The sequence below is a fragment of the Cebus imitator genome, unplaced genomic scaffold (genome assembly GCF_001604975.1).
Source record: "Cebus imitator isolate Cc_AM_T3 unplaced genomic scaffold, Cebus_imitator-1.0 Scaffold864, whole genome shotgun sequence".
In the NCBI taxonomy this organism is placed as follows: Eukaryota; Metazoa; Chordata; class Mammalia; order Primates; family Cebidae; genus Cebus; species Cebus imitator.
The window spans coordinates 181,900-199,677 of NW_016108179.1; the positions used below are offsets into that span (position 1 = coordinate 181,900).

Here is a 17,778-nt window from a genome sequence, read left to right on the forward strand (position 1 = left end):
GACCAGGATGGTCTCGATCTCTTGACCTCGTGATCCACCCGCCTTGGCCTCCCAAAGTGCTGGGATTACAGGCTTGAGCCACCGCGCCTGGCCCAGTTGTACAGAATTTTAAACCTCAACCTAACATTTGTACTTACTTCTAGTGCTTTTACTATCACCTGATGAATTTAGGTCAATGAGTGACCTAAAGTTTGGCTCAAAATGTGTGATCATGGAAATAAAAAAAAAAAATGAAGAGGCAGTGAAATATGGCTAAATAAAGCATAGACTGATTAAAGAGAATCCAAATGTTTATATTTTATTTAATTTTACTAGGTTTTTTGAGACAGGGTCTTGCTTTGTCACCCAGGCTGGAGTGCAGTGGTATGATCACAGCTCACTGCAGCCTGAACCTCCCAGGCTCAAGCAATCCTCCTGCCTCAGCCTCCCCAGCTACAGGCATATGCCACCATACCTGGCTAAATTTGTTTATTTTTTATAGAGACAGGGGTCTTACTGTGTTGCTCAGGCTGGTCTCAAATTTCTGGGCTCAAGTGATCCATCTGCCTGAGCCTCCCAAAGTGTGAGAATTATAGGTGTAAGCCCCTGTGCCTGGTCCAAAATATAGTCTTAGAGCTTGCTCATCACTGCCTAGAAATTATAGGCTTAGCTTTTCTTCTTACATACTTTGTAAAGTCTCTTACCTGGACCTTTCAGCAAAATGTGTAACACCCTCTATGTTTAAATGAAATAAAGAAATAAATGTTATTCCATCAACCAGTGACTATGGATTGCCCCTGAGGTGAAAATTACTAGAGTTACTAATATGGAAGAGGTTGGGAAAATATTTCAAGTGGATCAAAATCATTGTTTCAATATTGTATTTTATGTAGCATTGTGGATGGAAGAGGGATATGTAACGAGTATTTATTTCATTTTCTAGAAAAAATACTGTATATAATTTTGGTAAATAATACAACCACTAAACAAGATAATCAAGTAAACACCAGTGAAATTTTTATCTACATTAAAAGTTGAAGTTTCTAGATGAGGGTTGCTTGATTAGATCCTTAGAACTCAGGACTACAATGATGTAATATTTTATTTTTCTATTTACAGATGACTTGTTTAAAGTTCACAAGCTTAAGCCAAATCTGAAGTGGCGACAGGCTTTTGACAGCTACTTAAAAACTCTGCCTCCATACTACCTATTAGTATGTATTTGTGTGTATATATGTATTAACTGTATCAATGATGATTCTTGTCATGATCAAAAGCTTTACTTTTGCAATAAGAGAGTTATCTTTTTATTTTACAGATATTTGTGTCGTCACTGTCTTCTCAAATCATGTGTAAGAGTTTGGAGATGTCATGGCGGCACAAAAGAAAACTGTTTTCTCTATTTTATTCCTTTAACTGCCATGGTTGTTTTTATAAAACACATCTATGTTTCTCTTATGTAAAGTAACCTTATGAAATTGTAATATTGGAATTTAAGAATAAATAGATCTGGATTCATATCTATTCATATCTAGATCAACTTCCCTTTTTAACTCTAGAAATTCTCAGTATGGGATTTTCCCTCTGGAAAAAGAAAATCTGAAGATGATACAGTTGCCTGTTGCCTCTTAAATGTGTCCTAGACACAGCATGAAGTTGGGGCACTGGTGGTGGGAGGCAGAATCCAAAAAGATTAAGAAATGATTTGGCCTCATTTTGGTTTTTATAATGTGAAGTATTCATGATTTTGAACTGGTAATATAATCTAAATTAAGATCACCAAAATAATTTCAGAGGTTGATGTGGTAAATTTTAAGCCAAGTTTCTAGAGGTGAAAAGGCAGAATCTTAAATGGTACCATTGGTTTCACTGGGAGGAGAAATTGGGGTGTGTTACTATTTACCATGGCAGGAATGGGGCGAACAGTAAAATGCAATGTGAAATGATTTGATGATTTGGGAAATAAGACTGAACGCAATTCGCTTGTTTGAATTTGCTGTTACTTGCTCTTCTTATCCCACTCTCTTCTGATTTTTTTACTTTCTGCTCCTTACTTCTCTGCTATTTTCATTGCCACTTTTTAATGTTCCATGTTTGGTTTTATGTGCAGCACCTTGACTTCTAAGAAATGAATCATGTCCCCTTGCCCCTTATAACTGAACTTTGAGTATTTTAAGATTTATTCTATTCTTACTGTTGTGTATTTTGTTTCCTTATAGCCATTAAAGAAAGCACTAAGGATGATGGGAGCTCCAAATCTGATATCAGATAATTTAGATTGTGGACTTAGTTACAGTGTTATCTCTTACCTTAAAAAACTCAGCCAACAGGTAGTATTGGTAAAAACAAACAAACAAAAATCCTTTGCCCTCAGAAGTGCATTTCCTTATTCTTTAGTGTAACTGTAATTTTTCCAATTAAATGTGTATATATCTCTACACTTTATGGATTAGTAATAATGTGATTCTCTATGGCTTCTAGCTTCACCATTAAGCTACAGTTAAGGGTCTGTCAGTATCATTTGATGCTGTGCCATTTCTCCTTTTGCCTGCCAGTTTGTCCTACCCACAAGCTGGTTGATATGGGGCAGAAGCTTAATAGACTTCTCTCATGGGTCACATTTTGTCTATCTTCAACCTAGTTCCTCCTCAGATCACTATGGGCTAGAGCATCCCTCCTGTTTAGGTCAGCACACTGAGGCATGATGTGTTAAATGACTTGCCTAAGATAAGTTTTCAGGCAAGTCATTTAATGAGTCATTAATGTGAAGGACTTATACTCACATACTAGCCCTGGGATAAATAGCTATATGCTTTTCCCTGGAGAGTGGGGAGATGAGACCCGTGTTCCTCACACTGGAGGGTGATAGACCCCAAGGGGACCTGAAGAGTGGAGCTCAGTTTCCCCTCTTCTCACCCTCCACCTGTTCCTCATTCGCCATTATTCACCTTGTCCCTTGCCTGCCCCTCTCTATTAGTACCTCATCCTCCACTCACCGTTCCTTATCATACTTCTCACCTCTACTTAGCCCATTCTTGTAGGATGGAAATATTTGAGAACTACTGAGTTAGTGCTTTACTACCATATGAATGTGTTATGTTATATGACAAATTAATGCAGCAGCTTTACTTACCATATGCGCAAAGATATTCCCAGGTAGGGGACGGTAGTAGCATTTGCAGTGGTGATAATGCTTCAAGGTGGATGTGTTTGGAAGTTTGGCCTTTAGAAAATGGAGAGTAGTGAGCATAACATCAGATTTCACTAAAGAACCAAAGTGGCTCCACAATTGGGATGCCGACACACCTTGCTAGGAACTGACAACACCTTAAGTATGGTCTGGAGCTTACCAGCTCCTACCAGTCCAGTGTGCTTATAAGTACAAAAGAAAGTAAAGGCAACCCCAGATTTCTAATCTACCAAGTGTCCCCCCTAACCCCCTTTCCTCTCTGCTAATAGATTTTTTGTTGTTGTTGTAAATGTTTTGGTTCAGTTATTTATTTATTTATTTATCTATCTATTGATCCATTGATTTTTTTTTTTAATTTGGTGTTTACCTAAGCCTTTAAGGCTGTATCAGCAAGGTATGCCACAAGGAAGAATAGTGCACAGAGGTCTTTATTAATGCAAGTTCTGGGACCTTTTGGGGCACATGTATCATTTTATGAATGAACTTTTAAGAACATTTAAGCAAACAGACCCTTAATTTGCTCTTATCTCATATTTCATGTCTTAAGAATTGTTTAGAAATAATAAAATAGACTTAATTCCAATAATTAGGGAAAATTAATAAATATCTCCGACCAAACTGCAAGAAATCCAAAATTATTTTGGGTTTACAGAACATTGGTAGAATTCCATCTTTTACAGAAAAAGAGAAGATCATAGCTAATTTGTAATAGCTCAAATTACTAATTTAATAACTAGGTCACCAGTGTTTCTTGAACCATTTCAGATGTATGTAAAACACAAAATATGCCAAATATATATTGCTGTAATACATTCAAACAATTTTAATCAATATGGCGTCATAATGCCTATAAGTGGCTTTTCATAAATTATTTACTTGGTAATATCTGTTAAATTAAGCATTATCATCTAAGACCTTTTTGGATAGTCCAATATTAGAGATAAACAGATTAATTTTTTCAGATATAATTCCAATCAATATGATCTGAATTTTAGCACTAGTTTACATGTATAAATACAAAGTCTTAACCTTTATGTCTGGGTCTGAAATGAACTTGTTCACTTAGACTAGATCTTATAGTACTAAAATTTGCTTTCAAATGTCTATGAATGAAATTCTTATTCATAGTTTTTATTATAATTTTGACACTAGACAAAGAAAAGACAAAAAACGTATTTTTTTTTTTGTCTTTCCAGCCCCCTATCTGTTTGCTGTGGTAGTGCAGAGAAGCACAGGAAAATGTTTAATTATCTATTTTTCTGTGATTTGTAACTGAAAATTTTTCTGCGGGGTTCTGAAAGTATTATCTTTCTTAAGTAGTAAAAATGACAGTGGTAATATAGTTGTTTTTATAACATACTATGTACTTTCATTTTAGACCAAACTAGAGTCAGAACGAATACTAGCATCAGTGGGGAAGAAACCTCCCCAGGAAACTGGAATTAAAGTGAAAAATCATTCCGGAGGTGGCATGTCCTTGACTCACAATAAAAATTTTAGAAAACTATTGAAAGAAATCACAGGAGAAACTGCGCTTAGACTGACAGAATTGAATACCAAAGAATTTGCTGGCTTCCAAGTTGGGCTCTTAAACAAGGTAAATTGTTTGTATTTGTTTGAACAAATAAATAGTTTGTATTTATTTGAACAAACATAGTTTGTACTTGTTTGAACTTGTCTGATACGTTTATGTCTTTCATATTCCTTTAGTTTTGAAATAATGGACAATCCTATTTTGAAGTTAGTAGTTAAGGACGAGTTTAGGAATTGTCAGCAGATATCGATATGGAATTAAATGAACAAGAAATGTTTTGGGGGTAATGCCCATGGAAGATAAAGGGGAGAGGGAGCTGGAGTAGGCAGGGAGAGCCTCCAGGCCACAAAGCTGACGTAGCACCTGTGAGAGGAGTGGAGAACTAAGGAGGATTGGTTGTGAAGAAGCTCAGACACTGGTGTAGCTTGGAGAAAGCCTTAGCCAGCCCAAGGGGGACCTCTGGCACCAAGATTTCCCATAGAGGAGGGCCACGCTGGACAGAGCTGACCAGGCCCTAACACGCTGCCATTCTCTGTCACTGGCCGTGGGCAGCCTGGGAAGGGCATGGCCTCAGCTCAGTGCTGCAGCAGATCCCTACGGCACCACGGCAGCGGGAGGCTCTCTGCTAACTGCACTCCTTGCAGGATCAGCCATGGCTTTCCTAAAGGGAGATCCAGCAGTTCACCTCCCCTCCATGGCTGCCAGAGGAATACGTCTAGAGTACCAGCAGTGGTCCTGCAAGGCGGCCACAGGTATCAATCTCGGGATTTGGGGTTTTAAATGACATACTTGAAAACGGATAGTCCCAGTGGCTTTAATACCCTGTAGGTGTGTTAGAACACAGAGCAAGGCTAGCAAGTGGAATCTTGCCACTGGGAAAATTCCACTGTAGTCAGTTGTATTGGCATAACACTCTTCAGTAACATTTTAAGAGGGATAACTATTATATTTCTATATTAAAAGCCTCAAGAATAACTAAAATTATTTGTTTCATTTCAAATAGGATTTGAAACCTCAGACATACAGAAATGCTTATGATATTCCCCGTAGAGGTCTTTTAGACCAGCTGACCAGAATGAGATCTAATCTGCTGAAAACGCACAAGTTTATTGTTGGACAAGATGAAGGTAAAAGAACTGTGAAATACTTTTTTTTTTTTTAGGAAAATGGCAGACGTGACTTACAGAAAGGTGTTTATTGCATAATGAGTAGGTTATTTTATAGTATTTTAATGTTTAAGATGCCTGTTTTCACTGAATCCCTATGTCTATTTTACAGGCACAGGTTTTTGCTTTTTTTTTTTTTTTTTTCAGCTTTAAGGGCAAGTGTACTTAATCAGCACGTACACTACACTTGCCATGCTTTAGCTATTGAAAGCTTCAAACAACCTCAGGAAACAGATACTGTTTTGTTGTTGTTTTTTGAGACGGAGTCTTGTTCTATTGCCCAGGCTGGAGTGCAGTGGTGCAATCTCAGCTCACTGCTCTGCCTCCTGGGTTCAAGTGATTCTCCTGCCTCAGTCTCCCCAGTAGCTGGGACTACAGATGTGCGCCACCACACCCAGCTAATTTTTGTATCTTTAGTAGAGACGGGCTTTATCATGTTGGCCAGGATGGTCTCAATGTCTTGACCTTATGATCTGCCCACCTCGGCCTCCCAAAGTGCTGGGATTATAGGCGTGAGCCACCATGCGCGGCCATAGATACTGTTTTTATGCTCACTTTATGGAAATGGAAACTGAAAGTAAGCATTTTAGGGGTAGTTTGCCCAAGTTTAGCCGGTTGGATAGTGGCAGAACCTAGGTCTGTCATATTTCTCAATCTGCACACCCAAACACTATACCACCCAGATTACTGTGATAAATTCAGTAGAGAATACCTCATTTGCATGAAAGTAATCAACCTAATGCTATCCAGGATAATTGTGACTATTTACAAATTCCCATTTACTCCATTATGTTAATTTTAAACAGGGTCACCTGTTCACTAAAATGAGCAAATCTTATCCTGGCCAATCCCCTGAAATTATACACTAAGTTTTGTGTGTAAAAGGGCTTTTCTAGGAAGAGAACCTACAGATTTAATCAAATTCTTCATGATTAATACCCACTAACCAAGATTTTCTGGATGATCAGAGAATGCTGCAGAGCCTAGACTCCTTGAAATGCAAAAGATACGTGGTGATTTGAGTTGGGGTGGTGGTGTAGGGGAGGTCAGCCCATTCTCAAACCTGGTTTGAAGGTAAGGGAGTTGTTCTGATCCTAGCAATGTGAGCCTGTAGGCAGTAGTAATGGTAGGCTAAGTTATGATTGAGATGAAGAGATGCTTCTAGATCCTAGAATGCTAGATTTGAGACTTTAAACACTATTTGATGCCAAGACACACACTGCTAAAACAAACTATATTATGACTTCTCGAAAGGACCATACACTTCAGCTATGAGCATCAATGCCTTTTTCTGTGACTTTGCAGATTCCCTTCATAGCGTTCCAGTTGCACAAATGGGTAACTATCAGGAATATCTGAAGACGTTGGCTTCTCCACTACGAGAGATTGATCCAGACCAACCCAAAAGACTGCATACTTTTGGCAATCCATTTAAACAGGATAAGAAGGTAGGATACCTATGCCTATGTCTGCCTAAGTTGGGATATTCTTGCTATAGAATTTTCTTTTTGGCAAGATGAATACAAATCAGAGGTTTTCCATTTGTTTGTTTAAACAATAAAATATGACACCAAGGCTCTTAGTGGGAGCCTCCTGTTGCAAGAGTGTGTTGGTTGAATAAAGTCAGAGCTGCCATATATTGAATACATAGTAGGAGCTGGCGTTTTAAATGATCTCATTTAATGCTCACAACTCTTCTGTAAGATGAATGTTACTGTTTGCCCTTTAAAAGGGAGAAATCAAGGGCCACAGTGATCAAACACCTTACCTGTGACATATCACGTAAGAGCAAGGATTTTAATCCATGTCTTTCTCACTCCAGAGTCTATATTCATTCCACCACACACTAATTTCTTGAATATTGAAATCACAGTTTATTTCCTGTTTCCATGATTCATATCTGTAGTGCTTGATCTAGAAAATGATGAATGTGTCCCTTGAAATATGAAGTACTAAGTGATGTTATTTTATTTGAATGGTCCTACTAAAGATCTAAATGTGGGGGGTGTGTGTGGGGGGGGGGTGTGAGAGAGAGAGAGATACACTGACGTGCCCATTTAAGCATGAAAACAAATGCGATTATAGCTGTACTCGTGGAGGAGACCATTGGTATTAAGGCTCAGACCACACAATAATCTCTTTTGTGACAAGACTAGGTTCAAAGGTATTCCGCCTCACCTCAATTAATCGTAGTCCACCTCACCTAAATCCTCATTTTATCTTTCTATGCCTGGCTTTCCTCATTTTGTAGCACTGGAAATAATAATTACACCTAACTAGGCCAGACATCTGTAATCCCAGCACTTTGGGAAACCAAGGTAGGCAAGTCACTTGAGGCCAGAAGTTCGAGACCAGCCTGGCCAAAATGGCAAAACTTTGTCTCCACTGAAAATACAAAAATTAGCCAGGCGTGGTGGTGGGTATCTGTAATCCCAGCTACTCTGGAGGCTTAGGCTGGAGAATCACTTGAACCCGGGAGGCAGAGATTGCAGTGAACTAAGATCATGCCACTGCACTCAAGCCTGGGTGATAGAGCAAGACTCCATCCCCCCAAAAAAACATTACACATAACCAATAGAACTCTGCATAATATTAAATGAGTACATACATGCTGTTTGCAACATGAACAGATAATGTAGTAAATTCTCAGTGAAAATGTTTTTCCATTTTTGTATTGTTTATGAGTAAAAAATCCTGTGGAAAAGTCATTTATTACGATTTTATTCAAATAATGAGGGCAAATATTCTTGAATTATTCTTGGACAAGAACAGCTCTTGGTTAAGCTTCTATACTGCTGCCTCTCATCTTTTATCTACCCCCAAGAGTGAAAAGCCTCCTCACTGCCTGCCCACCATCAAGGTGGGCATATTTGAATCCCTGTGAGGTTGCAGATTGGGGAGTTCCATTTTCCACCTGCCTGCCTTTCAACATCTACATGTAGCATTCTGTACAGTGGTAATTAATGTTGTTTAATGATGAGTTTAAAGCACAAAAAAAGGACGTTATTTCTCTTATGAAGGGTTGATGAAAAATGGTTTGTACTTCTCTCATTTTGGTTGAATAATACTGCTTATAGGACAGCTTTCTGATTAATCATTATTGTAGGATGCTTTGCTTGGGACAGCATCTTGTATGTTAGTTTCCTTTTGTTCCATTTAAACTGTATTAAAATTGATTTGCATCTTTCTAAGAACAAAGTTGAGGTGGGGCAAGGTAGATCTTTGGCCCATGATTAAGATTGGTGTTAGTTAATCTGGCATGGGATTTAAAAAAATGAAAGGAAAAAAGACATGAGTGACGTAATGCAAGATTGATTATGTATGCATATTAAGAGTGCTTGCAGTTTTATAATAATTGAATTTTGGTCTTTAATTAAATCTGTTTGTTGATGTGTTTTTTAGGGAATGATGATTGATGAAGCAGATGAGTTTGTAGCAGGGCCACAAAACAAAGTGAAACGTCCAGGAGAACCCAACAGTCCTATGTCATCTAAGAGAAGGCGGAGTATGTCCCTGCTGTTGAGGAAACCACAAACACCACCTACTGTAACTAACCATGTGGGCGGAAAGGGACCACCCTCAGCCTTGTGGTTCCCATCTTATCCAAACCTCATAAAACCCACCCTTGTACATACAGGTATAGAGTAGTGGTTGTGATTTCCTTATGGCTCCTAGAGGACTAAGACGCTAAATAATTTTATTTTCTGTTTTGTATTCCTTCCTTTGTGTTCAGTTTGTGTTAATTAAATAAGCCATTACTAAATCATCTATGTGGTAGGTACAATAAGCCCCACAAGGAGCAGAGACCCTATTTCAAGGATCTCATTCTACATGAGGTGAAAAACTTTATAATTATATAGTAATTAACACATAGTAATTAACATAGTAATTAACAGTAATGAATACATTGCTTAGCAAGTAAATACCACAGTAATTAATGGAGAAATGGAGAGAGGTGAGCATGTTTGCTGCAACCTTTTGGAGTGGCTGCAAGGATGAGGAGGATAAACCAGGTTTCCCTGGCAGTAGGAGTAAGTGAACTCAGCAAGAGTGGATCTGCACTTGCTCTATGTGTTCTCAACTCTATTCACGCTCTGTCCCAGTGCAGTCTGGTATCTGCCTCCTCAACCCCACTGAAACATTCTCATCAAGGTCACTAGTGTCTGTAGCACATTGCCATTCCTTCTCCGCAGCATTTGACACAGTTGTTCACTCCATCCTCCCGTGGGTATGTTGGGTTCTCAGACACCATAAGCTCATAGCTTTCTTTTCCTACTAATAGCAACTCTATTTCATCCTCTTTTCTGGTTTTGTCTTTTCTTTCCACCTCTAAATATCATAGGGCCTCAAAGCTTAATTCTGGGACCTCTCCTGTTCTTCACTGCACTCTCTTCCTAGGTGACCCCATGGAGTCTTGGGGCTTTAAATTTTATATTTTAATAGCTCTGATATTTACTTTAATAGCTCTGATATTTATACCTCTTGGGGCTCTAAATTTTATATTTTAATAGCTCTGATATTTATACCTGTAGACTATAACTTGCTTCTCGACTTCAGACTCAGATTTAATTGTGGACATGCATCTCCACTCAGGTGTCTAACAGACAAATAAAACTCAGTAGGTTTCATGAGTTTCAGCTGACCTCTTGAACTTGCCCCTCTCCAAAACAGCTCTACTCATAGCCTTCCACATTGCAGATAATAACACCATCCAGATATGTGCTGGTAAAGCTTTAACGTCTGTCAGGGTTGAGTAGGTTAGAGAAGCTCTAGATTGTAGTGTTTTCAGATTTCCTTCATGCAAATAATGCTAATATTTTTCAATGTCAAGCTATCAACCTGAAGTCATTGAACCAGAGTCAGGAAGAATGCCCTGGAGGGCCGTTGCACCCTGGCTCCTGCCACACCCCAGCACTGTTAACCCAGTGGTTCAAGTGACAAACCGTAGAGTCATTATGATTTTTCTCTTATTCTTCCCTCACTTTGATCCCTTTCACAAGTCCAGGAAACTTGATGTTCAGCATAATTCCTAAATCCCACTATTTCTCTCTATCCTTCCAGTGCACACTGCTGTGACCTCTCACCACGCTACTATAATACCTTCTTATCCCAGCTTCATGTCTTATCTTGCCCCCGTCTATCACATACTCTCTAACCCTGTGGCCTGATAATTATGTCAGCATGTATATTACATTATGCCATGTTGCTCTTGAAAACCCATCCTCAACTCTCCTAAGCACTCAGAAGGGACCCTGAACCCGCTTTGGTCTGCGAGACTGCACTGGCTAACCTCTGTCACGTTCTCCTAACATGAGTCCCATTCATCTCCTGGCTCTCTCTGCTTCTGTCCCATCCTGTACTGTCTGGTCCATCCCCACTCCAGTCCCTACCCTTGGCCTCACCACAGCCTGGAACTCTCCCTCTGCCTCTGCACAGGAGAGTCTGCTTCTTCCTTTAAGTCCTGCCCAAGCGCACCTCCTCAGAAGACCCTGCCCGACCAGCCAGAGTCCCTGGGGCTCCCTCTGCTGCTGTCTCCTACAGGCCTGTGAACTGCTTCCGCAACACCAGCTCAATGCTGCTTGTTTCATTTGCTCATTGTGCATGTACTGTCTGACTGTCCCATGAGGATTGACCTCCACAGGGGCAGGGAACGTTGCTCTCTGGGCTGTTTACTCTGATCCCTAGCTACCGGCATGTTGTCTGCCACAGATGATGAATAAATGAAAAAGGTGTCAGATCTGTAGTGAAAGGAAAGTCACTTTTCTGACACAGAAATGAAGGCTGAGGAAGATCATACACTAAAATGGATTTTTGGTGATGGAGTACATATAGAACTTTCAGCACTAATGGCCGCCTCTATTTTCTCAGAACATATTTGATGTAGAGAGGAGGCAGGTTGAGGTGTATCCAAGTTGTCTGGCTTCCAGCTCAGTAAAGCATGGCGGGTTGTATGTCAATTTCAAAAGTCATGATGTCAACTGAGACTTGCTGTTTTCAACTAGTAAAGCATAACAAGCTCACACTAACCTATGAGTACCAGGGACCTGTGAATGTGTGTTTAGAGTTTTACTGTCTTATTTGGTTTCCATATGTATTCATAGGGCCAGAAAATAAGAGGCAGTTTTACTGTATTATGTGTCCTGGCCTCAATTTGAGGGATCTCAGGTCGCCACCTGGTATATCCTGCTTTATGAGATAATTTACTAGAAATTGAGCATCAGAGGGCTGTACCTGTGAAGTTGATGTAATAAACTTACTTCACAGCTCAAACTCTTCATTTGGTTTCCAGATGCTACCATCATTCATGATGGCCATGAGGAGAAGATGGAAAATGGTCAGACCCCACCTGATGGCTTCTTGTCAAAATCTGCTCCATCAGAGCTTATAAATATGACAGGAGATGGTATGCCAGCCAACCAATTGGATTCTCTTTCTGACAACTTCACGAGTGTCAGCAAAGATGGGCTGATTCAAAAACCTGGTAGTAACACATCTATAGGAGGAGCCAAAAACTGCAATCCCTCTGTAGATGACCAAAAAGAGACAGAAGCATCTACATTGGAAACTATGCCGAATACATTGCAAATCACTCCTGCTATGGCACAAGGAATCAATGCTGATATAAAACATCAATTAATGAAAGAAGTTCGAAAGTTTGGACGAAGTAAGTAGCGAAAGAACATCTATGAACAATACACCAGGAGGTTCCTCTCATTCTATGATTCACTGTAGATTCAAGCTACCCCTTGAGGTGCATTGGGTGCGATGCTGGGCTTTCACATAATTTAAGGCAATTCCTCTTGTTTTTAACTAAAAAGATGCAGTATATTTTTTTCTCTTTTTTCCCCCCTTATTTGTTGTAATGGTTTCCTTTTGCCGCTGTAACAAGTTATCAAAAGATTCCTAGCTTAAAACAATACAAATTTATTATCTTACAGTTCTGGAAGTCAGAATTTTGAAATTGTTTTTGCTGGGCCAAAATAGTGTTGGCAGGCCAGCATTCCTTCTGCTAGCTCTAGAGAGAATTTCTTTCTTTGCCTTTTTGAGCTTCTAAGGGCCATCTGTATTCCTTGGCCCATGGCCCCTTCCTCCATCTTCATGAAAACAGCCTTAGCACTTTTTCTCGTCTCTGACCTATGCTCCTGTCTTTACATGTTTTCTCTCTGACCTTACCTCTACTGTTTCATCTTATAAGGACACCTGTGCTTACATTGGGCCCACATGCATAAACTTGGATAATCTCCCCATCTCAGGATCCTTAACTTAATTGCACCTGCAGATTAAAGTCTTTTTTGCCATATAAGGTTCCTTGGATTAAAATGTGGACAATTTTAAGCAGCTACTGTTCAGCCTGCTACATATGGTTAGTGTTAACATGTTTCCCTAGTAAATGCATGTAGATATTTTGATCTAAATGTTTAAAATACAAACTACATCTAACTTTCCACCCACAAACAACAATTACTAAGGATGTACAACAATTAAATTTTATTCTCATTCATCTTTATAAAAACACTGTTTTTTTTTAATTTCTTTAGAATATGAAAGAATTTTCATTTTGCTTGAAGAAGTGCAAGGACCTCTGGAGATGAAGAAACAGTTTGTTGAATTTACCATCAAGGAAGCCGCAAGGTGGGCATAAACAGGAACTCTTAGTTTTTTGTTTTTGTTTTTAGAGCAATAGGGCCCAATGCAGGACAAAGAGAGGAATAGGCTTTGCCTTGCGTTTCTGGTCCTCACTCATAGTTAAGGCTGTCTCCAGAAGTATTTGGATTTATATTATCTGAACTCAACTCATTCATCCTTCTAGCTTTATCATAGTCTGAGGTAGGCTTGGGCCCTCAATTGCTACTATTGGTACTTGCTCTAAACCATATCTTTCCATGAGGATAATCTTTATATTTCCATGTAGATTGTAAGCTGCACTTTGTATACCACACAATGCCTTGAATGTCATGCATACTTTAAGTATCTTTTGGTTAGTAAAATTTCTCTTTATTTTCAGGTTTAAAAGACGAGTCCTAATTCAGTACCTTGAGAAGGTACTAGAAAAAATAGATTCCCACCACCTTCTCAACAACATTAATCACATCAACAGCAGATCATCATGTTAGTGCAAAGACCAATGAGAAAAAAATGACAAGTTTTCTATGCTGTAGGTTGGAACGTGATATTGTTGAAGCCTCCTGGAATGTTTGAGTCAAGGGAATTGCCTTCAAGATGCTAAGAAAAAGCAATGGGGTTTTTGAATTTTATGATTATCTGGCAGTGAAAGCTGGGTTTTTGCCTTAATAATTTTTTAAAGTATGAATCGTTTTGTTTTGTTTTCCTCAATTGAGGAAGGTGAAATTATTAATCCAGCAGGCTAAATTCAGTAAACACCACTGCCCCTACCACAGGTAACAAGAGGTTACTCATTTGAACTTTGCCATTCTGGGCATTCTTAGAGTGTCTAGGGGCCACCTCCAAGTGGAACACAGCTTGGTGCTCTTACTGTGTCCTTCAGAAAGAACAGGTGTACAGAAAAGAAATGGCAATCTTATGTGTGCTGAACAAAGTTTTCAACAATTCCTAATTGTGCCTTTTAAATCATGCAATATTCAGGATAGTTTGAATCAAAGAAGTAAGAAGCTGCTATTTGGGTAACTTATTTCTCTGTGGGAAGGGGCAGGGAGAGTCACCAAACAATCTACCTCCAACTTTCTCTTTTGTCTAGAGACATTACAAAGTGCACTTGAGGCTGCCCCCAACCTCTGACATTTGTTCTTGCATGTGATGATAAAAAGTCTTCAGATGGACTTATACATTCTGTGCTTCGAAAGCACAAGAAGAACAAATAAATGTATATATTTCCTTTAATGTTTATATAAAAGTTTATATGGAGCAATATTGCTATGTTTGTATGAATTTGCAAAAATTAAAGTGTACAAAGAGATTTTGACTTTGCATATATAAAATAAATCATTTTATTGATTTTTACAAGTTCATTAATGCTGGATAAATTTCTAGTTACATGTTTCTTATAATTTGTTATTTCAGAAAAAAGTGTATGCTGTTAAATTAAGATGTTAACATAAGGATTTAAAGTTCAAAACATCACAGAATTGAGTGATGTTAGTGAAAATGGCAGAGTAGTGGGGGTGGTCACTTTCAAGAAACATGGAAAACACTGGGGGAAAACTGTCAGAATCAAGTTTATTAGAACTCTAAAATACAGTAAAAGGTTCACAGCAGCCAAGCCAATGCTGAATTAGGAGAAAAGTCATTGAAACATGGTAGGAGAGCTTTGTAGCATTTCAACCCACCCTTGGAATGGCTGCGGAAAAAAGAAATTTGAGGCCATGTGCAGTGGCCCACATCTGTAATCCCAGCCCTTTGGAAGGTCAAGGTTGGAGGATCACTTGGGCCGAGGAGTTCAAGACCAGCTTGGGCAACATGATGAGACCCTATCTCTCCAAAATATATTGTTTTAATTAGCTGGACATGGTCGCACGTACCTGTGGACCCAGCTACTCAGGAGGCTGAGGTGGGAGGACTGCTTCAGCCCAGGAGGTGGAGGCTGCAGTGAACTGTGATTACACCACTGCATTCCAGCCTGGGCAACAAGCAAGACCCTGTTTCAGATAATAATAATATAAACAAACTGACTTCTTAAATGGCATGGCTGTTTACTTTCCACCTTCCTACCCCTCTCAAACAAAGAGGCAGTTTTTGCATTTTCTCTTCCTGGTTGCAAAACATGAAAGAAAATGGAAAAATGATTTGTGTGTGTCCATGATATGCTCGCTCCTTTGAGAATCTCAAACACCCAGCACCATCCCTTCCCATAGCCTGCTAGGAGCCATGATGACTACCAAGTGCCTGTTTCTCGACCATTTTTACTTAAAAGCACTGCGAGTAGTATTAGGTGTGCCTTCTCTGCCACACGAGAGAAAGCCTAGTCAAGAGGTATGGTTTTTAGATGTAATAAAACCACTGCTTCTTGGAGCCATTCCTGGACATATTCAATCATGGGTGCTTGGAGTAGTTGGTCAGGATGGGCTTCCCATTCAGTTCATGGGCCTGGGGCTGATTCATGGTGGTTCCAGAGACCTCAGACCTCTGTGTTGGGCTGGAAGTTCGGAATGGTGTACAGTTCCTCAGGTGTGAACCCCAGCAAGTTCTGGAGGTCACATAAAAAGCAGCACATATAGCACTTTCCCAACAGCTTATGGATGATGTTCTTGTCATAATAGTAGTGTAAACCCATGCTCAGCTTCTTGTAGTTCATCTTGGGCCTATTTTTCCTGATTCCCCACTGGCAGTCCACCTTGTCAGGGTTGGCAAGCTTAAAGTCCCACTGTCCCTATTCCAGCTGAAAAAATGACTGGCAAGATTTGTCTGACAAAAATTTCAGAAGAAACTGCCACAGGTGAATAGGTCCACTTTCTGTGAAGCTGGACAGCACAGCCACAAGTGTAACTGGTTTGCCTTGCTGCCCCGGATTGCTACTCTCTTGGATGTAATCCTTGAAAGGCATGGTCAACTTTTTCAGGCAGAGAGACTGGCTGCAGTTGTCTTTGAAGCTCTCGAAGAAAGGAACCTGCTGCACATCCAGCAAAGATGACTGGTTGTTCCAGGACTGGTGCTGTGAGCCTGAGCTCTCAAAGCTGTCTGCTTCGTGATTTAAATGTTAAAGAAGCAGACAGCTTTAAATGCTGCACCATTATCAGGTGATTTGTGGTCTTTAGGCTTCCGAGAATTGTTGGTGAACAAATTCAAGCTGCCTAGAAAGTCCTGACTAATGGAGCACAGTTGAGGCTGACAGAGCTGAGCTGAGACTTGGAGGACATCTGAAACTCCTCTTCAGAGCTGAGCACGCTGGGTGCAGAAGCTGGACACATGCTGTCTGGGAGGCTGCCTTTGGGGTAATTGTGTGTCTGCATTCAATATGGTACCTGGTATATGTCAAAACCTAATGCATTGCTTTTAATCCAATGAGGAATTGAGTTGAGGCATGAATTTTCTTTATATAGATCTTTTGTCTTTTTGTGTTTTTCTTCAGTCATGTGGTCCAGATGTTCCCAGAAAATGTCATCCACAAAGTCAAATGCAAGCTCCAGAAGTACTCCTTGCCAAGGTTATACAACACCTGGCCACTCATGCTAAGCCTCTGGAGATTCACTTTCACCAGACTGAACTTGGTAGTGCAGAGAAGCCACTGGCATACTTGCAGCTCACTCCACAGCCAGGGTTTCTTTGGAATCCCATGGCACTGTTTCTCCTTTTTGAAGCCACTGAAGGTAGCTTTTAAAGCTTGAATTCATCACAGTCTTGCTACACAGAGTTAACAAGGGCAATACACAGTTGGCAAGTCATGAGAAATTGAATGTAAGACTGTTGGCATTTCTTACAGTGTTTGCTCTTTATTTAGAGGGTGAAAAACAGCAAACAGAGACCCATAAAAAGTGTCAGAGGCTGGCTGGTGTCTGAGGGTCCCTCTGTAACTTTTAGCCACAGGGGCTATGTGGTCCACATTCTTGATTCTAGAATCATTCATTGTGCTGCTGCTAGGAGGGCCAGTGCGTGATCGGGGTGGTGGCTGCTCAGGGCCCATGGCTGCTCAGTGTGCAATGTGTTAGGGCACACAGATGCAGGTGCGGGGCTGGACAAGAGGCAATCAGGGAGGCTGGATGCAGGCCAGGTGGCTCCCAGCACTCAGGGCTTGGGTGACACCATGCTCATCTGCCATTGGAGCAAGTAACTAGTCCATCTTCCATGTAAGCATGCTCTTCAGGAGTGGGGTAAGGAGGGAGGAGGGATGGATGAGGGAAAAGAGAAGGAGAGAGAGGAAGGAAGAGGGAAGGAGAGAGGGAGAAGATGAGAAAGGAGGAAGGCAGGATGGGGGGTCAACAGCAGCTTTGATTGGG

At 40.2% G+C, this 17,778-nt stretch overlaps 1 protein-coding gene and 1 pseudogene across 10 annotated transcripts in view; one reads left to right on the forward strand and one right to left on the reverse strand.

Moving 5' to 3' along the window:
* Positions 1–14,856, forward strand: part of INTS6L (integrator complex subunit 6 like) — a 60,848-nt gene extending 45,992 nt beyond the window's left edge. For 2 of the 10 annotated variants that reach the window (XM_017520689.2, XM_037735626.1), the window contains 9 exons: positions 1,099–1,193; positions 2,199–2,309; positions 4,548–4,766; positions 5,707–5,830; positions 7,175–7,317; positions 9,272–9,506; positions 12,159–12,533; positions 13,408–13,501; positions 13,875–14,856. In XM_017520689.2, the coding sequence (XP_017376178.1) occupies positions 1,099–1,193; positions 2,199–2,309; positions 4,548–4,766; positions 5,707–5,830; positions 7,175–7,317; positions 9,272–9,506; positions 12,159–12,533; positions 13,408–13,501; positions 13,875–13,983 (1,505 nt within the window). In that variant the 3' untranslated portion in view covers positions 13,984–14,856. The remainder of the gene's footprint in view (positions 1–1,098; positions 1,194–2,198; positions 2,310–4,547; positions 4,767–5,706; positions 5,831–7,174; positions 7,318–9,271; positions 9,507–12,158; positions 12,534–13,407; positions 13,502–13,874) is intronic. The other 8 variants (XM_037735630.1, XM_037735629.1, XR_005198666.1 and 5 more) reach the window with 7 other exon arrangements.
* A 1,678-nt stretch (positions 14,857–16,534) lies between these two features.
* LOC108297972 lies at positions 16,535–17,480 on the reverse strand (annotated as a pseudogene).
* Between the last annotated feature and the right edge of the window lie 298 nt (positions 17,481–17,778).